The sequence below is a fragment of the Pseudochaenichthys georgianus genome, chromosome 16 (assembly GCF_902827115.2).
Source record: "Pseudochaenichthys georgianus chromosome 16, fPseGeo1.2, whole genome shotgun sequence".
Classification (NCBI taxonomy): Eukaryota; Metazoa; Chordata; class Actinopteri; order Perciformes; family Channichthyidae; genus Pseudochaenichthys; species Pseudochaenichthys georgianus.
The window spans coordinates 12,273,747-12,296,753 of NC_047518.2; the positions used below are offsets into that span (position 1 = coordinate 12,273,747).

Sequence of the window (23,007 nt, forward strand, 5' to 3'; positions counted from 1 at the left end):
GGGGGGGGAGTCTCCCTCCGCAGCCGGCTGGTGTAGTTTTGGCACAATTCCGTTGTATAGACCGAGGTTAACACAGCAGCCCTGTCATAGGCGGAGTTTGACATTTGCGCTTGGGGGGGCAAACCTTTTTTACTGACGTCAGTACCACTGAGTATGACTTTTCCATGCCCGCCGTACACACACTCTCATATGGAAGGGACAGTCTCTCCCCCCAACAACAGTGCATTACATAACTGTAAAACTTATCATAACATCTTATACTTATTTGATAACTACTATATCCCTTGGTTACTTGAACACTCTACAATATTATTAACCAGTGTCCTACCTTATTAAAATATTGATATATACGAAATATTTGTATTGGAACAGTTTTCGACGTAGTAATGCTGTAATATATTTCAGCCACTAGGGGGGCAATGCCCCCCGCAAAATCCGCCTATGAGCCCTGTCTGTGCACACGGAGACCGACTCTGTCGTACGCAAATGCGCTTTGTGACACAAGTGACGGTACGCATTTCAGATTACGCACATAACCTGCGTTATGTGTTACCTGTACTACAGCAAAAGTATTCTCCGTCGGGACTTCCTGCAACAACACCACGCCGTTATCTTGATTCTGATTGGCCAGAAGACATTATCAAAGATGTTCTATTCAGAAGACGATCACTACGTGACACAAGTTTTCAAAACCGTTTCTGGTCTTCGGTATTTCCAGACAAGTGGCTACTGAAATCAATCTTACTAACTGCTGTCTGTGCAATTTACTCCGCGCGAGTTGGCGGACTTTATTTTGCTTACTTTAACATCATTTTTCATGATGGGGCTAAGCCATTTCTTGGTATGGGTGTTGCCTACCCCAGCCATACCCTGGCGCTGCCACTGGTGGGATGTATGGGGCGGGCCATTCTGCACATGCGTTAAATGCGTTAAATATTTTAACGCGATTAATTCAAAAAATTAATAACCGCTGTTAAAGCGATAATTTTGACAGCATTATAAAAAACATAATTTATTTAATCTAAATCCTGTAACAACACTAATGCCCATCACGCTGACTTGAAGTTGTAATTCATTTCCAGGTCATCTTTTCAGGTTCATACAGTTCTATGAGCTGCTTTGGCATTGCAAATGCACTGGCACTCTGCTGTAGATTTCAAACAGGGGGGGGGGGGGGGGGGGGGGGCGGCTAGTGGAGTACTTCGTGACCACAGAGTTTGAACGTTGTGATCAGCTGTTTTAGCGCAGTTCTCCAGTGAAGGGGGGGAGTCTCCCTCCGCAGCCGGCTGGTGTAGTTTTGGCACAATTCCGTTGTATAGACCGAGGTTAACAGCAGCCCTGTCATAGGCGGAGTTTGACATTTGCGCTTGGGGGGGCAAACCTTTTTTACTGACGTCAGTACCACTGAGTATGACTTTTCCATGCCCGCCGTACACACACTCTCATATGGAAGGGACAGTCTCTCCCCCCAACAACAGTGCATTACATAACTGTAAAACTTATCATAACATCTTATACTTATTTGATAACTACTATATCCCTTGGTTACTTGAACACTCTACAATATTATTAACCAGTGTCCTACCTTATTAAAATATTGATATATACGAAATATTTGTATTGGAACAGTTTTCGACGTAGTAATGCTGTAATATATTTCAGCCACTAGGGGGGCAATGCCCCCCGCAAAATCCGCCTATGAGCCCTGTCTGTGCACACGGAGACCGACTCTGTCGTACGCAAATGCGCTTTGTGACACAAGTGACGGTACGCATTTCAGATTACGCACATAACCTGCGTTATGTGTTACCTGTACTACAGCAAAAGTATTCTCCGTCGGGACTTCCTGCAACAACACCACACCGTTATCTTGATTCTGATTGGCCAGAAGACATTATCAAAGATGTTCTATTCAGAAGACGATCACTACGTGACACAAGTTTTCAAAACCGTTTCTGGTCTTCGGTATTTCCAGACAAGTGGCTACTGAAATCAATCTTACTAACTGCTGTCTGTGCAATTTACTCCGCGCGAGTTGGCGGACTTTATTTTGCTTACTTTAACATCATTTTTCATGATGGGGCTAAGCCATTTCTTGGTATGGGTGTTGCCTACCCCAGCCATACCCTGGCGCTGCCACTGGTGGGATGTATGGGGCGGGCCATTCTGCACATGCGTTAAATGCGTTAAATATTTTAACGCGATTAATTCAGAAATTAATAACCGCTGTTAAAGCGATAATTTTGACAGCATTATAAAAAACATAATTTATTTAATCTAAATCCTGTAACAACACTAATGCCCATCACGCTGACTTGAAGTTGTAATTCATTTCCAGGTCATCTTTTCAGGTTCATACAGTTCTATGAGCTGCTTTGGCATTGCAAATGCACTGGCACTCTGCTGTAGATTTCAAACAGCCAAGGATTTCCTCACTTCTCAGAATCAAGTCAAAGGTCAACATTTTAGGCATTATTGTATTGTCTCATCCTTACAAAATGTTAGGCTGTTAAATATGCAGAAAACACCACAGCATTTTCTTTATTTTTGTTTTCTTTATTTAGTTAAAAAGCAAAAAATCTCCCATAATAACAAAACTCTTTCCCTTCCTGGCTACCCCTCTCAGTGTGTATTTAAACCACATTGCTCTGCCAAGGTGATATATTTGTGCAATCACACACAAGAAGGCCCTCAGAGGATTGGCCTCACTACCAACAATACCAGGACTTATACTGGTTCCATACAGTTTAATGGGTTGAGGAGAATGTAACCACACTGTGTATACAACCCTCTCAGAGAAAGAGGCGGGGGGACTACTGAGGGGCAAATGAGAGAGAGAGTGCAGGGGGTAATGTGACCTGGTTCAAACCCCACTGCAGTCAGCATGTCGCTGTGTCCTGGACTCCCTGGGCAAGACACTTCACCCCAAATTGCTCCTTTGGGGATTGTCCACAGTATTGAGTATGTAAGTCGCTTTGGATAAAAGCGTCTAACAAGTAACATGTAATGGAATGTAATGAGGGGATGGGAAAAATATGTGCGAATGAAAGTGAGTTTATGGGGTACAATAATAGAATTAAAACGACTTGCTACCCTGTCACTCATCCAAATAAGTCAAAGGTTCTTTCATATTTTTACCTTCAAGTTGTCATCTATTTCCAACATAACATTTATGAATCTGCAACAACTCAGGAGGAAATTATATTTGCCCACATTTCTTAAATGTAAGGCTCTCAAAGTTAATGGGGTTATAACAGTAAGTGGTTTTAACGTAACACTTTTGTTTGATGCATTCATGCATGTTCTGTTATGATGACTCTTTGCCAGAAGTTGGAAGGCAAGTAGCAAACAATGGCTAACGAAATAGTCCAAAACAGATACATTTAACCAGACCAGGTTGATTGTAAGACCAACAAGAAACAGTATTGGGGAGCCAATATGATGACAACATAACAGTTATAGCCATTAGGAGATCAACAATAGTAAATTCTTATTAAATGGGCAATGTCTTCTTCTGGTATTCTCTTTGAGCAGCTGTTTTTTAGGGTATATTTTTTTTACATTTGAGCTTTATTAACTCCATTTATTAATGCTGAATCAACTATGAGTTGTTCCTGTTGCAATGTAATTACAAGCATCTAGCACATACAGTATAATGACAATTTAATGACAAGTCACTTAATTTGGTTACGAGTTCAGCTACTTAGTAGCTATAGCTTTGAGGGTCTTCTAGACACCTTTGTGTTTTTTCCCATACATGTCACCTGTTTCTCTAATTGTTTACGCAGGCCAACAAAATAGTGAATCAATGAATTCTACTGTCTTGAATTAATAAGGTCATTCCTGCGCTACCGACTGCCACTGAATGGCATGAAAGAGTTTTTAAGTATACCAGCCACTAGGTAGCAGGCACAGACGCTCAACAATGGCAAATTATTTGCAGCAACTACAAAATATATTTTGGACTTATTTAGTGAAATGGGCCAATTTCCCATGGCAAATCTGACAATCTCTCACGGCACACTGGTATGCCATGGCACAGTGGTTGAAAGTCACTGACCTGAGAGCAGAATACAAATGATGTACCCTATCAACCCCTGTAATTGCTATCCCATCCAAATGGGGTTTAAAAGCGACTGCAGTCCCTCTCAGCTCTAGTTTCAGATTCCGCTAAAAGTAACTGGGTAAGTCCCTACAAGCAACACCTTACACATAACACATAGTAATGTTTTTTTGATAGTATGAAGATATTGACTATTGCAGCTTTAAAACACAGTGTAGGATGTTTGCAGGAATTTGCAGAATATGACAATTCCCCCATATCACACACTTTTCTACAAAAAACCTCATACTAAGGTTTCAGTTTGGATGAGACCAAGTAGGGGCGGTGTGGCAATAAAAAGCTTTTATTAACTGTGAAAGCAAAGCAGACGTTGTCCGTGGTGTTGACGATGGCACACCCTCTTCAGTGACGACTGAAACCTTCACACAGATTCAGCCTCACCATAATGTTTATGAAAGTAGAGTAACTATATTCTTTCTTTCTCCCCTCTCTCTCTGCTCCTCCCTGGTAATTCAATCAGAGGATTAAATGTCGCAACATCAGATCTGGATTTCGACACTATTCCCATTATTATTATGGAGATGGTTGCTTGATAAACAAAGACAGAGGAAATTGGCGTCTCCCTGAAATGTCAAACGAGAGCACAACCACCTCGTTCGCAGAGATTTAAAGAGAAGGATACATTTTCCAATACTACTATTTTTCCATGTTTGTTAAAGGAAATCAAAACTGAACTGTTTAGTTTGGCGATTTTATGCAACAGTATTGTCTGACACATTTTTCAACTAGCTTCATAGTAATTGCAGTTTCCTCTACAGTCATTTTATGCTATTTTAAATGCTGGAATTCAGTGGTGAAATGTATCATGTCTGGTGTTTTGTCAATACATTATGTATTAGGGAAGGCTGTGGCTGTCAGGATTCTCAGGTTATGTCACGTTTGTAGTTTTGTCTGTGTTGGTGTTTTTCTTGTCTTTGGGTTTCCTGTTTTATTGTGTAAAGTGTTCACCCCCGTTTCCTGCCTGTCTGCTTTCTGTCTGTTTCCCTCCCTGATTACCCGATTGTGTTCACCTGTTGTCCTTGTGTTTCTCCTCCCCTGTCCAGCTGTGTCTTGTTCTGTGATTACCCTTCTGTGTATTTAGTCTAGTCTTCCCCTGTGTTCCATGTCGGTTCATTGTTTTCCCCTCCATGTTATTCCACGGTCTGTGTTCCTTGTGCTGCTTTGGATACGTAACAGAATGAACCGACCAAATTTGGACTCAGCAGATTTCAATGTTTTGGCCCCACAGGCGGAATGTCTTGGGTATTCTCTGGAGTACATTTTTTACACCTGGAAGAACGCCTCATCTAGACGGGGTAAAGAGGCTGCTTTGAAGGAGGCACGCCGGGAGGTTGCTCGCAAGCCCTGGCTCAGGAGCTTGTTGCCGGAGTGGCTACAAACCTTTTCAAGTAGCCCTGAAGAATTGGCACAAGCTTCTAACCCTTTCCTGGGATCCAACTACTGTCCTGTTGAAGGTCCACAGAGTCTCCAAAAAGCCTCTAGGAGACGCAGGGCCAGGATTCCAGCCCGTGCTCCAACAGCCATGATCCCGGCTTCAGTTCCGGTTTCCACAGCCATGGATCCATGCACCAGTACCGGCCCGCAGAGCTATGTTTCCTTGCTCGATTACCTGGCCCACACAGCCATGGTCCAGGCCTCTGTTCCGGTTCCAGCAGCTCCAGTTCCAACCTCAGACCTTTTCTCAGGAACCCGTCTGGCGTTTGGAGGTCCACGGAGCCTCCAAAAGGTCTCTGGAAGATGCAAGGCCAGGATTCCAGCCCGTACTCCAGCGGCTCCGGCCCCAGTTCTGGCCCCAGCGGCCATGGTTCCGGCCCTGGTTCCGGCCTCAGCAACCATGGTTACAGCCCCAGTTCTGGCCCCAGCAGCCATGGTTCCGGCCCCACCTCTAGTCACTTCTCTAGTCACTTCTCTAGTCCCTTCCCAAGTCCCTTCCCAAAGTCCCTTCTCTAGCCCCTTCTCCAGTCCCCTCTCGAGTTCCATCTCTAGTCCCGCCTCTAGTCAATTCCCTAGTCCCATCTCTAGTCCCTCCTCTAGTCACTTCTCGAGTCCCCTCTCCAGTCCCCTCTCGAGGTCCCTCCTCTAGTCCCTCCTTTAGTCTCTGCTCTAGTCCCTCCTTTAGTCCCTCCTCGAGTCCCCTCTCTAGTTCCCCTCTCAAATCCCCTCTCGAGTCCCCTCCTCTAGTTCCTCCTCTAGTCCCTCCTCTTGTTCCTCCTCTAGTCCCCTCTGGAGTTCCGTCTCTAGTTCCCCTCTCGAGTCACGTCTCAAGTCCCTACCCAATGTCCTGGTCTGTTGGAGGTTCCGCTGGGGGTCCTGCCAACTCCATGTCCTGTCCCGTTGGAGGCCCCGTCGACTACTCCTCTGCCGGGGGTCCTACTAATCGTATGTCTGTCCCGTTGGAGGTCCCGCCGTCTACTCTCCTGCCGGGGGTCCTGCCAATCCTTTGTCCTGTGCCGTTGGAGGCCCCGCCGACTGCTCTTCTGCCGGGGGTCCTGCCAATCCTATGTCCTGTTCCTCTGGGGGTCCCGCCGACAACTCTTCTGCCGGGGGTCCTGCCAACCCCTTGTCCTGTTCCGTTGGAGGCCCCACCATCAACTGTCTCACCGGGGGTCCTGCCAACTACTGGTCCTCTTCCGTGGGGGATCCTGCCGAAGCCTGTCCCACTGGCTCCGGTTCCTGTTCGGCCAACACCGGGTCCTGCCCGGCCTCCGGAGCTGTCTGGTCTTCGCCCTCGAGCCCGGCCCCCCTCGAGCCCGGCCCCCTGAGAGCCGCGGTCTTCTCCCTTGAGCCCGGCCCCCTGAGTGCCGCGGTCTTCGTCCTCGGGCCCGGCCCCCTGACTCTTCCTGCCGCTGCTTTTGCCCTCATGCACGGCCCCCTGAGTTTGCCCGCTGTGGCCTTCACCCCTTTTTGAACTTTGCCTTGCCCCCGGGCCTTCCGCCCGAAACCCCCTCCTTGGTCTCTGCCTTGCCCCCGGGCCTTCCGCCCGAGACCCCGTCCTTGGTCTCTGCCTTGCTCCCGGGCCTTCCGCCCGAGACCCCCTCCTTGGTCTCTGCCTTTCCCCCGGGCCGTCCGCCCGAGACCCGTCCTCCAGACCCCCTCCACCCACCCTTTCTTGGCCCTAGTTAGGTGTCCTCCCTCCGGTCCCCCTCCACCCACCCTGCTGGACCTTTTTATGGGACGTTTGGGATCCGTCCCTTGAGGGGGGGGTTCTGTCACGATTCTCAGGTTATGTCACGTTTGTAGTTTTGTCTGTGTTGGTGTTTTTCTTGTCTTTGGGTTTCCTGTCTTATTGTGTAAAGTGTTCACCCCCGTTTCCTGCCTGTCTGCTTTCTGTCTGTTTCCCTCCCTGATTACCCGATTGTGTTCACCTGTTGTCCTTGTGTTTCTCCTCCCCTGTCCAGCTGTTTCTTGTTCTGTGATTACCCTTCTGTGTATTTAGTCTAGTCTTCCCCTGTGTTCCATGTCGGTTCATTGTTTTCCCCTCCATGTTATTCCACGGTTTGTGTTCCTTGTGCTGCTTTGGATATTTTGGATTCTGCCTTGTTTTTGCCACAGCTTTATTATTTAATAAAGCTCGCTTTTCGTTATTCTGCATTTGAGTCCTACCTGCTTCACCCATACGTAACAGTGGCTCAGTGGACTAGTGCGCTGTTCTTCGGATCAAGGGGGCACTAACCCACACTGCCCACCGTATTGAGTGTATGTAAGTCACTTTGAGTATATGTAGAATACTCATCATTGAAATGCGTAATTGTTAAAGAAAAATCATGTCTTAGATGTATTTTATATTGGGCAGATTTACGTACAAATCCATTGGGTAGTATAATTAATAAAGTGTTCTACTGTACAGTAATTTCAACTTGCCCAAAAAAGGCTTAAGAGTTCCATGACTCAGAAGTTTATAACTGACTCTTCACTAGAAAAACAGCATTGGTTGTTTTCTTCAGTAGTGTGAAACAAGGTTTGCGTTTTTCTGGGAAGTGACCTCTTGAGGTAGTGTAATTACTGTCTGTCATTGCCTTGAACATGCCATCTTGTTGCAAAGAATATACTACTAATGAATCTTGTCACCACCTGTAGTTTACATGCAGTTTGTGTGGTTTTCAGCTTTGTGTGCAGGGAGGACTTCCCTTAATGAAGAGGCTTTAACTTAATCAGTGTAGTGGCGATGGCCCAGGTGTCAAAATATGACTTTTACATGTGTGATGTAACTCACAATGCAGAGAATCCTGCCAACAGCTGGATGCTGTTAGGAAGTGCTGAGTGAGCATTGCACTTTGGGACTGATCCGAGAGATGAACTGATGTCAAACACAAAACAACCTCAGCCTCGTACCTGTCTGTGCAATCACGTTCAACACACCCAACAACACTGTCCTTTAACCTTTAACCTTGAGTCCACGTTTCATTACATTCTGTTTTGGTTTTCTTCACTCCATGCATGAGATTCATTTTCTCCTGAAAATGAGCTGTGACTCTTATCAAGTACCACAGTTTTTGGGGTCTTGACCCTTAAATACAGAAGTCAGTATAAACTGGAGTAAATAGCTCCTTTGTTGACAGTCTTCAGGAAGCTGACTGTAAATGAACTCAAAATACTGTTTTCGTATAAGGTTGACACCTATTTGTTTATTTCCTGCGTACAAAAGTTCTACTTATCTCTACATCACGAGATGCACAAAACAGAGATACATCCACAGTGATGCAAAGCCGGTTCACGTAATGAATGTAGGACAATTGTTATGTAGAGCAGGAGGCTGAAGGCCAGCCACTGTTAAACTGCTTTATTAAAAACAATGGACATCTTGCTGGAACGTGGTCTAAAGTGCATTGAGGCCACATTTGATTTGTGATGCATATTTAATGACTGAACTAAACTAGAATTGTTTGTTAACTTAATTGGTCAGCAAGATTGCAGATTTAACTGAAATCCGAGCATGAACAATTCATTGATAGGTTCCATCTGGGAAAGAAACTGATTATTTGAAGTGATTATTGACCTGAACAAATATTGGGTAGCAGATATAATCTTTGTAAAGATAATTCATGTTTCCTTGCAGTTCAGTGCAGGACACTGCAACACCAAACTTACACAAATTGAATTAGAACTGTCCGGCTACTTCATCATCAAATGAATGCATTGTTCAATGATGGGAAAAAAAGCATTAAAGAGCACGTTTAAGTCTGTTATTTTAAAGCTTCTCACGATTGTCTTATTGGTTTGAATATGTTCCAGACATATTTAAAACTAATTGGTAACTGCTGTTAGGATTGAACAGCATGGGATTGGTTTTGTTTCTTTAACAGAAAGATTATGGTAACCTTGGTAGTCCTGGACCAAAAGGAAAGTAAATGGATGACCCATTTTTCCTGAGGATAACATGCATTCAATTGTCAATGTTAGGTAGAGCTAGCTTTAATATTTCCATTTATGTGTTCATCAAATTTGATGGCTTAACATTAGTTTTTAAGGAATTTTACTCAAACTGGTTTCATTTCGTTCCAATCCATAACATTGATGATATTTCACTGAATACATGGAAACTTGACATGCTGATGGAGTACTAAGAAAGGTCAAAGGCTCACCGAAGTCAGCACAATTAATTCTCCAGTGACAATATACCAAAAATCATGGCAACCCAATCAAGAGGTATTTCATTTGTACCAAGGTGGAGGACCAACCAACTGACAGGCTAGCATTGCCATCCTTAAAGCCATGTTGTAGTGTGGACTCAAATGATCAGAACAGTTTTTAATAAACTCTAATCCCGAATAAAGTTGACAGTAAATTATCTATCACACTTTTTTTCTATCCTCACTGAAAACCAGTGGGATGATGCACCTCAGCTTTCCTGGTAAAATATTTAAGGAATTCCTAGACGCAGCCTTTAAACTCCCCGCCCTGCAATAACCATGAGAAAGGTTCGGAAATACATACTAATGTCTCTGTGTGATTTATGACAGGAATGAGTTTAGAGTCTACTCATCTGAGACACCAGTGACTCAAACTGTTGCATGAAAGCGGTTATGTTTACCTGACCTTAAACCCTGATATATCTGTGTTTATACTTTATGTGTCTGAATCACTTGGTCCAATGAAAGGCTGAACTAAAGAATAAATAAAAGCATGGTGTAGAGTGAAGTTGTGGAAAGATCTTGTCTTTAGCAACAGATTTAGCAACATCGCTAAAGAGCTGCACTACAAGTTCTACAACAATACCCTTTTGTGTTAAAAGCCCAATGTAAACTATGGCAAGTTGGTCCTCTATAAAATAGCTGTCAAAATATAAAAGGGTGATTAGTCTTTGTCTACAGACTCTACAGTATGCTGTGGATTGACAAGTTAGAAGAAAACGTTCCTGTGTACTTGGAAGCTCACATCGGTTAAGTTAGCAGTGTTAGGATATAAAGTTAATCTGTCAACATTTCGCCAGGTTTAAGGCTCACAAAGTTACACGAGCAACACATTCTCACACCCATCTCCTCTTAAATGGCCTCTTGGTCTAAACTTCAAGCTATAAAGCTCAAGATCCCCTTTTTATGGCTTCAGTTCGGAGGGTCACGGACAACATATACATGTTCTGTTTGTTTCCAAGTAAACATCCTTATACATTCATAGGGAGTTTAGGTTAAGTCAACACAAGTACTTAAAGTTAAAAGGCTGATGTGGTTGAGGTTAACTTTAGTGCCAAATGAGTCAAGTGACGAACGAGTGACGTAAAAGTCATGTCACCAACTAAAAAAAAATGAGTCATGTGACAATCTGGTCACGTAGGACTGCCAATAGACATGACAAAATATAAACTTCAACTTTTAATATCATTGGACATATACACCTGTCTCCTGAATGGGAGCTGTGGGTTTGTTTGGCCCATCCACCCAGCATGTACTTGGGTTGAATTTGTATTGCCAGTAATATTGGCTGGGTTGTGTTTACATTGGATTTATTTGGGAGCAGAGTGCGTCACATACAGATGCTAAATGAGGCCTCTGTGTGTTCCTATCAGAAGCCGAGAAGCACTAACCAACAAGGGGATAGTGTAAACGCTTCCTGCCAGCAAAACAGGAAAGACCTACAGTATGTATGTATGAATCAGTAAATGTCTGTTTTAAAGGGTAAACACACTGAAACCAGATGGCAAACATTTGGAAAAGGGGCGATACCTTGTTCAGAGTTTGGCTAAAAGCGTGACCACATCACCCCAATTCTGGCCTCATTGCACTGGCTTCCAATTCGGTTCCGCATTGATTTTAAACTCCTTTTATTTGTTTTTAAAGCACTAAATGGGCTGGCTCCGGCCTATGTAGCCAAACTCCTCCATCGCTACAACCCAGCCAGAGCATTAAGGTCGGCTGACCAGCTGCTGCTGGTAGTGCCCAAGACCAGGCTCAAAACCCGAAGGCACCGAGCATTCGCAGCAGCTGGCCCCAGGCTCTGGAACACTCTGCCCCTCCATGTGAGGTCGGCCCATACCCTAGGGGTTTTTAAATCAACACTAAAAACTCACTTCTTCTCCCTGGCCTTCTAGTCAGAGCGAAGCACGACTCATGACATTTCCCTGTGTTTGATTTTTATATTTGCTGTTGTAATATATTGTCTTCTTTTTGTGAATGTAGTAATGTGTTATTTATTATTTGCATGTACAGCACTTTGGCTCGACCAAAAATCGTGCGACATAAATAAAACCTGATTTGATTCCGATCAGCTGTTAAAGAAAAAACACTTGCTGTGACATCATGGAGTAATAAATATTTTAAAAGTTTCAACTCACAGCAGATGATTTCTGCTGTATGTGATCCACAGTTGAATTGTTCTTTAAATTGAGAGCAGCTGTTTGGATGGATAGCAAATAATTTGAATGCTGGATCAATGTGTTTAAGAAAGGAATTGGCGGCTGCAATAAAAGTAAAATATGATGTTGTTTTTCCATGCAGGATCAATACATGTACTACTGCATGTAGTATTTGCAGACAATTTGCAATTGTCTTATCATTCTTAATGTAGACTTCACTTTGTATGACCAGACCCAAGAGAATCTAAGACATTCACATCTTACTGTAGAAGAAATGCCTGATATGGTTCTGTTGCTGAATAAAATAAAATGTGTCACTATGAACTCCTGCAAAGCCTATAAGTATTCCTGCTGAACGGAAGTTCCTGATCTCTGACCCCTAATGCTGCGTCACAGGAAGTGTTGGGATAAGGAGTCTGCTTCAACAGCCATGAAAGTACTTATCAGAGATACAAGCCAGACATGGTGACTAACTGCACTGCCAACGCAAATTATAAAGAGAACATTCACTTTACAAAGACCACATGAACTTGTACATTTCATTTGATGGATTAATCACACTAAATACAAAAGGGATGTTGTTGATACAGCGAGGTAAAAATACTAAAAAGGTCTTAAAGCAACACACGTCTGTGCACATCAGCTGTTTGAAACATTTGGCTTTTGTGCATTTGACATGAGACATGCTATTTAACACTGAGTGAATGTTACAGTAAGCATTTATACTTTTCAGAACCATTTAACAAAAAACAGTTTATGTGAAATCTCATGTCACAGTATGGTAATGATCTCATAATCTTGTTTGTACAAAGATTGTGTGTAAACATTGCAGTTTAGGACTTAATATGTTTTGTTATATTTTCCAACAATGCTTGGCTTTTTCATCAGGAAATGAAGAAGGTACAAACGGTGATGATGTTGATAGGTGACATGAAACAATGACCTAGAGTTTGTTATCTGGGTTCGTAGGGTTCGCCAGGTGATGTTCCATCATATTGCTAGTACGGCAATTCAATTAAAAGCAGGAGCATTACAAATTTGACAGTGGCACATTATGGTTTGTTGTTTTAGGGATTGGCATCCTTTGCTTTGTCACTCTAATCTTCATCAGAAATAAGCACAAAGCTGGGTTGAACACACATGGAACTGCTCTGTTCTCCCCACACGATTATGTTGCTCAACATCTGTTAAAAGTAACAACACGGACCACAAACTCTGTGCCAAAACATTGGTTCAATATTAGAATATGGGGGATTCAAAAGCACACTGAATGAAAGCATTGATAAAAGCCTAACACAATAATGTATTTTGTTTTAAAAAGATAACTGGTTTTATATCTGGTTAGCTCACATGAGAAGGACATTCTACATACTGTCCTGTAGCTCTACTTATGTGCAGAAGAAAGTAACTGCCTGGAGCCTTTTGTTTTAATTATGCACTATAGAGTTACGTTATACAGATGCAACCACTGTATGTCTTAATTTTGATGGTATATTTGAACTTCTCCAGCCCCACAGGGGATTTCCTCAGAAAATCCGATTGCATCCAAGTCTTAGCTGGAAACATGTTAGAGACGAAAGTTGGAGAACGTCCACCGTGCTGCCGGTGTGATAACGAAAGATGCTCTGATGCACAAGAGCCATAGTTCTGCAGTTGACACAAGGACACAGACAGAGGGAGCGCATAGGGATAAAAGGGGCTTTCCATTGCCCTAGTTTCCATGACCCAGTGTGTGTGTATGGCGGTAATGGAGAGTACGATTAGCTCTTTGACGAGAACCACAGCTTTAACTGGCTCACATTCAAAAGTGACAGTGGAAATGTGATGAATAGGAAAACAAATATGCAAGAAATCTGTGAAACCATGTCTGTGTGTCTGTGTGCTCTCACAGGTGGGCCGAATGCACATTCTTGTTAGGTTACTTTGCAACCACAACTTCTCACGTTACTTCCTGGACTTTAGATGCAATAAAAACCATCAAGCATCAAAGAGCATTCCCATATCTGGACTAATGCAGTGGCAGTGACTGATGCTGGGCAGAAGCCAGACTGCAGGAGACAAAAGAGTTGGGCTACATATTTGTGGTGAATATTAGGGGTTTTAAATCCCAATTGGGATTTAAAACAGAACACAGTTCTCAATTATCGAAGCCAAGCAATTGTCAGTCACCAGTTATGTTCCACACTAAGTATACTGTACTTCGAGTTATTGTATCCCTTCAGAATAATTTAAGCAAGGCACCGTATACACAGTCATGCTAGCAGTTCTATGAGGCTGTACTTAGGCCCAGATCTGCTCAGCTAAATGCCAGATGTCCAACTTTTTAGTTTAGCATGCTCGCAGCCTAACAGTTGCTCATTAGCACAAATCATGAAGTTCAACTGAGGCTGATGGGTTTTTCATTAGTTGTGCAGGTATAAACCAAAGTACTAGACACATTTTGACCTGATAATGTTTCTAGAAGAAAAGTCAGAGATCATGAATGTCTGTATACAACATTTGGCGGTGGACTGAAAGTCAGTGGCTCAGCACATTCATTAAGATTAATGTTTTCGGAACCATGATTGCCTGTAGAAATGGTCATGGATTTCTATTGTTGGTATTTCTATGTGTTGGTATATGCAGTTTTTTTACACTTTCCTAATCACAGTTAGATTGAGGAATGTATTTGTATGTATGCAAGTCATTCTGTGCACCGCAAATGCCACTTTCGGTGGATACTCCCCAATGACCTCTCATCTCTGGGCTGTTTCAAGTAGCTTCATTACACCACTGCTCATCAGCCTCAGCTGTACTTGTGTGAACTGCTAGTTGACAAACTTCAGCTTGCGAACATGCTAAACTAAGAAAATGAAAATGGTACTTTTATACCTACTTAGCATCAGTATATTAGCTTTGTAAATTAGAGCATGTTAGTTTTAGTTTTAAGTGCACCTGTGAATTAATACAGGATACCAGAGTTCCTTGCATGGCTGTAGACTTACTCATGCTTTTATTTTTCTAGGTCACTGGAGGTGAGTGGTAACTCCATTCTGTCAGTATTACTTAAACTACATAAGCTACTTATGTTACAACTCAGTGACCCCCAAAAAACTATAGGTTACTTACGTAACCCCAGTTCTAAGAGTAACATGAAGTGAGATGTCTCACTATGGGATGCGCCTCATCGCGGAGCAAACAGAAGCATCAATCTCATTACGCCAATCCTGATTGGCCGGTGATACTTGACGTCAACGTCAGGGGAAATCACCCCCTATAAGTAGCCTGCGCCACGACGCATGCGTCATTCAAAATAAGCACCTCTTCTCGCTTCACCATAGCAAGGAGGGCCGTCTGGTGAGACATCTCACTTCATGTTACTCTGAGTCCTGGGGTTACGTAAGTAACCTATAGTTCTCATTCATAACACTCCGTTCGATGTCTCACTATGGGATATTGTAGCTCCCGTATTGCCAGACGAGCTTATCTCGAAGATCACCGATCAACCAGAATTTAACAGGTGGAGTCCCGACTCAACAAGGTGCCCAGCACTGCTCGGGCCACGCTTGGAGCGGAGATGTCCAGCCTGTAAAAGCGGACAAAAGTGAGTGGCGAAGACCAGCTTGCCGCCGCACAGATATCCTGGATGGAAACACCCTTGAACAAAGCCCAGGATGTAGCCAGGCCCCGAGTCGAGTGAGCCCGCAGACCCAAAGGTGCTTGCAGATTCTGACTCGTAAAGGCCAAAGCAATCGCCTCCACGATCCAGTGGGATAGTCGTTGCTTAGTAACAGGCTTACCCTTGTGAGGTTTAGCCCAGGACACGAAGAGTTGGTCATTAAGACGAAGCTCTTTTGATCTGTCCATATATGTGTGCAAAGCCCGGACTGGACACAATAAATCCTGCTGCTGCTCCCTGGAGGAAACCAGCTGCGGAGGAAATGCCTCAATGTCAATTGGGGTACACGAACAAACCACCTTTGGTGTAAAGGCAGGTTTGGGTTTCAACAACACTCTCGTTTGCCCTGGGGCGAACTGAGTGCATGAGGGATGTACAGACAGTGCATGGATATCACTGACCCGTTTAGCGGATGCCAGGGCCAGTAACAGCACTGTCTTGAGTGACAGATGTTTCATGTCAGCTCCCTCCAGGGGTTCAAATGGGGTCATTCTGAGCCCATTTAAAACCACTGCCAAGTCCCATAAGGGCACCAGCGACCTGGAGACAGGGAGGAGCCTGCGCGCTCCCTTCATAAAATGGCAAACCAAAGGATGTTGGCTAGCCGTCTTACCCTCAAAGCCCACATGGCATGCAGCAATAGCAGCCAGGTACACCTTGATCGTGGAGAAAGATCTGTGTTTTTCGATCAAGTCCTGTAGAAATGATAAAATCACCCCGACAGGACATTGAAAAGAGATGTGTCCTTCTTGAAGGCACCACTCCTCAAACACCCTCCACTTACAGTCATAAAGAGACCTGGTGGAGGAAGCTCTCGCACTCTGAATAGTGTTTTTCACCTTCTGAGGGAGTCCCACTGTATTCAGGTTGTACCACTCACGGGTCAGGCCCATAGTGCCCCGTGCTCTGGGCGTGGGTGAAGGATCGCCCCCCCCGCCTGAGACAATCTGTCCCTGCGTGGTGGGGGCTGCCATGGCTGCCCGCACAACAGCTGATATATCCCCGCCAGCCCGTATATTGCGGGCTAGGGTGGAAACATCAGAGTAAGTGTGTGGCGTTGCTCTTTCACTCTGGCCGGAGTTAAGGGGAACAGAACCAGGGGTGGGAACGTGTACAGAGGACCCGGAGGTCAATCGTGTACGAGTGCGTCCCCGCCTAACGGTGCGTTTAAATCGTACATTAAAGAGAACAGCTGTCATTGAGCATTTTCTCCCCTTGCGAACAGACTTAACGCGGCTCCGCCGTAATGCACCCACAGCGGACTCCCGATCCTTGGATGTGGAGTCCAGTCTGCATAGAGTGGTGCACCCTTTGACAGTAATTCTGTCCCTAGGTGCATAACACCCGGTACTTGTGTCGTTCTCAGAGAGAGGAGACGTCTGCCGCTCCAAGGGATCAGTTTGTGTGCCAGTGTGTGTGACTGGAGACAACGCAATCTCCCCTGGCGGTTCATACACGATATTGTGTTGTCTATCCTCACGGGGACATGAAGTCCTCTGAGAGAAGGCAGGAAGCATTTTTGGGTGGGGAACACCGCTAAAAGCTCCGGGTAATTTACGCGTGCCCGCTGGAAGTCTCTGTTCTAGAGACCTCTCACCGGGCGACCCTCGTAAGTCCCCTGTCAGCCCGTCTGACCTGCGTCCGTGGTGACCACCTTCCGTGAAAGGACTGCACCCGTAGGCGCGTCCCGCACTGGAAAAGTCGGGTGTAGTGCCACTACGCATTTCATAATCACCAAAACTCTCCGTAAGCCGTGGCGTTCGGGGTTTAGTTTTATTATGAGGCCCATGTTGAGCGGGTGCTTTACGAGGACATTTTCCTCCGTAATCTGACCCCGCTCGGTGGGCTTTATAGATAAAACCCTTCTTTCTGGGAGAGAGAGAACCTTTCTCTCCAGAATGTGGGTTGACTCTCTCTGGGTTTATGAAAACAGATAAATTATAACTGTTTTGAGAAGCCCAGGCAGACATCGTGAGTATCTCCTGCTGTATGCTCCTTAGAGCCAGCTGGGATGTCACTCTTGTGGCTCCGACCAGCACTGCGCATGTGCGTGACGGAGGTGCCTTTACAGCTCCAGCCGGTACTGCGCATGTGTGTGCCGGTGGTGCCCTCACGGCTCCAGTCGGCACTGCGCCTGCGCGTGCCGGTGGTGCCCTTAAAGCCCCGGCCGGCACTGCGCATGTGTGTGGCGGTGGCTTCACGGACCCGTCAATAATCCGTCCTTTGAGAGATGCCGTAGCTGCTCTTGAAAGGGGAAGGATTGACGGGCCGTTCTTTACAGCTCTAGCCGGCACTGCGTACGCACGTGGCGGTAGTGCCCTTAAAGCCCCAACCGGCACTGCGCATGCGCGTGGCGGTGGTGCCTTGACAGACCCGTTTATTATCCGCCTTTTGAGAGAGGCCGTAGCTGCTCTCAGAAGGGGATTTATGGTTAACGGACTGTTTATTGTCTTTCTTTTCATTTTTTTGAGCTGCGCCCTTGGCCGGAGCCTGGATGCGTCAGCGGAAAATGGTTTATTCAGACAGAAAGATGTGACATGTGTTTTATGCGGACTTGAGGATGACGTTGAGGCATCTCTCGAGGCGGCGGGAACACATTCACGGAGGGGAGAAGGAGGGGCTGTCACACCGCTCGCTTCTTCTTCCTCGACTGCTGGCCGAAATTCTGGGTTGGCTGAGCCTGAGCTGCAGCCGGAACCGGAGTTTTTCTCGGCCAACTTGCCCTCGTCTCCAGCCTGGGCTGGGGACTCGGGATGGGCTGCGACCTCTGCGTCTTCGGTGTTTTAAACCGAGCAGAGTTCGAGGCAGCTTGGGTGTCGTGAGTATCTCCTGCTGCATGCTCCTTAGAGCCAGCTGAGATGTCACGCTTACAGCTCCAGCCGGCACTGCGCGTGGCGGTGGTGCCTTCACAGACCCGTCAATAATCTGCCTTTTGAGAGATGCTGTTGCTGCTCTCAAAAGGGGAGAAAATTGGTTTTATTGATTTTCTATTCATTTTTCTGAGCTGCGCCCTCGGCCCTCGGCCTGGATGCGTCAGCGGCAAATGTTTAATGACAGAGGAATCAACCAACGTGTGACATGTGTTTGTGCGGACTTGAGGATGGCGTTTAGGCATCTCTCGAGGCGGCGGGAACACATTCACGGAGGGGAGAAGGAGGGGCTGTCACGCCGCTCGCTTCTTCTTCCTCGACTGCTGGCCGAAATTCTGGGTTGGCTGAGCCTGAGCTGCAGCCGAAACCGGAGATTTTCTCAGCCAACTTGCCCTTGTCTCCAGCCTGGGCTGCGACCTCTGCGTCTTCGGTGTTTTAAACCGAGCAGAGTTCGAGGCAGCTTGGGTGTCGTGAGTATCTCCTGCTGCATGTTCCTTAGAGCCAGCTGAGATGTCACGCTTACCCCCTAAACGCACCAGGAGCGTCTGCGCCGCGTTACGGCCGCGCCGCGGCGGTCGTAAGGATCGCGGCCACTCTAGTCAATGGGTGCTGTTCCACCACACGCGCCGCGTTACGGCTCAGACGCGTCCCAGAAGCGGCTCGGCGCAGCGCTTCTCTAAAATTAGGATGAATCCTATTTTTGCCGCGGCGCAGCCGTAAGGTAAGGTCGGGCAGGCAGCCCCCCCCTCGCAGGAAGTGGAAAGGTGAGCATCCGGGCCAGGCTCAACCCGCATATATACTAATTTAGCAGACCCCCCTCCTTCATCACAACACCTCCACTACGATACGCACAATGGACGACGAGGTGTTCATAATGGAAGTGGAGAAACACACAATTTTATACGATGTAACCAATGCTTTTTACAAGGACAACATCAGAAAGGACAAGGCCTGGTTTTTAGTCGCTGCAGTTTGTGGAGTGGAAGGTAACAACTACATATTAATGTTTTAAAGTTAATTAATACTTGTAGGTACAGTACAGAGCCATTCAGTAGTTTAACATCTTGTGAAAGTCGTTAAAAAACTGTTCAGTAAACTTGCATTTCACAATAAAGTAAGATCTTATTTCCTATATCAAGATTATAATATTATTATATTATTATTATTTTGTATTTATATTTTTATAAATATTGGTTTTTTAACTATACTTTATCTTGTGAATTTCGCCCAGGGATCAATACAGTTGTGTTTAACTCTTTATAATGATATTATATTTTTGTATTCTAATTTGTTTTTATTCATGTGTTATAACAACTACCCAAAATACTCTCAATAATGTTTAAATACAGTATGCTGTGGTGGAAAATCTTGCAGATAAATTGTGAGGACAGACAAGAATAATTTGGCAGTCATTTGTCAGACAAAACCATTTATTATAAATTGTATTACATACACAGTAGCGCATCCTAGGCGATAGCTGAATGCTAGGCTGACCAATGAGTCCCTGGAAGCCAAGTATCTGAAGGGTAAAAAAAAGCAAAGAAAAATATGTGAAATCATGTTATTAATCTGAATCTATTCTTTGTTTCAGTCGACATTTGCAAGGCACGATGGAAGTCACTCCGGGATGCTTTTGTTAAAAACAGGAAGAAATCTCTCCCAAGTGGATCTGCAGGCGGCACGCAAAAGGGCTGGAAGTATACAGACATAATGTCCTTCCTTTTGCCCTATGTACAGCAAAGGAGGTATGTATGCACATATTTTAATTTATATAATTTTGTAATTTGTGATGATGTATTGCAAAGGGTATGAAAGACTTTATTTTAAATTACATAAATATGTTCCTATTGCATAAATTAATCCCCAGAAAAAAGGTTTTAATTGTTTTCATGTTGTTTCTTTTCATATAGTTCAAAAAGCAGCTTGAGCAATCCTTCCCCTGTAGAAGACATGGAGAGAGCATCTACACCCCTGTCATTGGAAACAGAGGAACATGCCAGGACAGCATGTGGATCTCCAGCCCCACCACCTACAGCCCCACCACCTCTGGTACCCACAACCTCTGCAGAGAGGCAAAGGCCCTCTAGGTCCCGTAGCCCCAGGGATCCCATTTCCACACCAGCAGCGGCCCAGCGTTCCACACGGGACACAAGGAGGAGGCCACAGAGCACAGACCTTGGAGAGCAGCTGATATCTCTACTGCAGGAACCTCCAACTGCACCACACATGCCAGACTCAGAATTAGAGGAGTCATACTACTTTGCTCTCAGTCTTGTGCCCATGTTGCAAAGACTGGACAAAGACAGAAAACATCAGGCAAAAGTCTGTATTTTAAACACCTTCCACAACTTGGAAAGAGACACCCAACACCAGCAACATTGGCAGCCCATTGACCATCCCCCCGCCACTCAACATTCCATTCACACCTCCAGGCCAGTAGCCTTTCGGCCAAGTGTACCCCAACCCCCACGCGCCCAATCAACACCTACAAGGCCATCAGACATGCTGTCCTCCAGCAGTAGCTCAGCTTGGCAGGAGTCTTTTTACGAACAATAGTTGAGCAATTGAGTTCATTGTTTTTTTTACTGTAAATAGTTACTTTTTTTGTGTTGATTGTTTATATTTGATGTTTCTGTTTAAAGTGTTGTTTGGGGTGAAATTGTTAAAAAATAAAACGTTTATTAAATTTGTGGTCAGTGATGTATTGTCTGTGAAATGGGCATTTGACCTAAGTGCAACAGCCAGTCTCTGCTTGGGTTCAATGGCAGCTCTGTAATTTGTGGATTGTCTGGTCAGTTCAGGGCCCAGGAGGGACAGCAGTTCATCCATCTGCTCTGCACTCATCCGAAAATATTGGTGATGTCGTTGGCTGTCCAGCCTCAGCTCAGCCACGAGGTGATGAAAATCACCTTGTTGTCTCCTTTGCTGGTTGAGGGGGTGCACCCAAAACCGGCTCCCCCTCCTCCCCCCATCCCCCCGTAGTCTTTCAAGTAGGAGAATACATGCCAGCGTTCTCCTCCGGTTTACAGGCACTGTAAATTATATATATATAGAATAATTATGATGATGAATGCATATTTTTTTACCACTAAAATACAGCAACACATCTTTGATTCATGTCGTTTATAACTGGAATATTACAATTATTATTAACTGTGTCTGTAGTCTACAACACAACAACATAGGAAATAACAACAATAAACCCGATTTAAACAGACACAAACAAACTATTTAACTAGCCTACTTACTTGTAGAAGTACAAATGTCCAGGAAATATTCCAAAATCAACAACAACTGCGAGGCTAACATCAAAGACATTTATACCAGATACAAAGGGAAGTGGAACAGGAAGCACTGGGGGAGTAGTAGAAGAGAACAGAGCATTAACAGCAGGATAACATTGGGTCACTCTGGATTAAACTCATCACTGCATCTGATTGGAAAACATCCAAATGGCAATTGTGATGGTTGCCAACAACCAGAGACAATACATCATGTATTTGTTAGCTGCCCGGAATATACAAGGCAAAGACTCATTCTGAAAACTGCACTGGAACAACTCAACATCAAGGACATGGATTTCAAGTCAATATATGTAAAGTAAATCAAGAAATGAAGCAAACAAGCTGATCTTCAAATTCCTCAAAAGCACTAGTTTGAGGATAAGGATTTAATATGAACATTTAATAACTCAACAGTAGGTGGCGATATATGCTCCAAGTGGAAGCGATTCGCCATTAAAGAGAAGAAGAAGAAGAAGAACTGCAGGCTGCACACCCGACGCTCCGCTTCCGCAACGTTTTGAAACGCAACGTTTTGTGTTAGGTCGCAGGAGGAGGTCGCAGGAGGAGGTCGCAGCGCGGCGCAGCCGCAACGTAACGCGGCGCAGACGCTCCTGGTGCGTTTAGGGGGTTACAGCTCCAGCCGGCACTGCGTGTGGCGGTGGTGCCTTCACAGACCCGTCAATAATCCGCCTTTTGAGAGATAGCGTTGCTGCTCTCAAAAGGGGAGAAAATTGGTTTTATTGATTTTCTATTCATTTTTTTGAGCTGCGCCCTCGGCCCTCGGCCTGGATGCGTCAGCGGCAAATGTTTAATGACAGAGGAATCAACCAACGTGTGACATGTGTTTGTGCGGACTTGAGGATGGTGTTTAGGCATCTCTCGAGGCGGCTGGAACACATTCACGGAGGGGAGAAGGAGGGGCTGTCACGCCGCTCGCTTCTTCTTCCTCGACTGCTGGCCGAAATTCTGGATTGGCTGAGCCTGAGCTGCAGCCGAAACCGGAGATTTTCTCGGCCAACTTGTCTAGTCTGGCCGCAGCGCGCTGACACACGGCTTGTAGGTCCATACTGAGACAGGGCGAAGCTGGTGTGCTATCGCCGAGAGAGCAGCCATCGCTCCCGGCTTTGCAGCATGAGCTGGTGACACGAAGACGTTGTCTTCTTGCTCATCCGAGTCAGACAGGAGGAACTCAGAGGTGTACTCTTCGTCCTCCATGTAGTCTAACTCCAGGACATCTTCCACGGGTGAAACCATGGTGAGGTCCAGTCGGGAGCCCCAGCTTG

At 45.2% G+C, this 23,007-nt stretch overlaps 1 protein-coding gene across 1 annotated transcript; it reads left to right on the forward strand.

Moving 5' to 3' along the window:
• The first annotated feature begins 19,313 nt into the window (after window positions 1-19,313).
• LOC139435476 (transcription factor Adf-1-like) lies at window positions 19,314-21,088 on the forward strand. The gene is made up of 3 exons (XM_071206134.1): window positions 19,314-19,426; window positions 20,032-20,185; window positions 20,351-21,088. Exons 1-3 carry the CDS (start codon window positions 19,315-19,317, stop codon window positions 20,994-20,996), a joined length of 912 nt encoding a protein of 303 aa, XP_071062235.1. The 5' UTR covers window position 19,314; the 3' UTR covers window positions 20,997-21,088.
• Window positions 21,089-23,007: the final 1,919 nt, after the last annotated feature.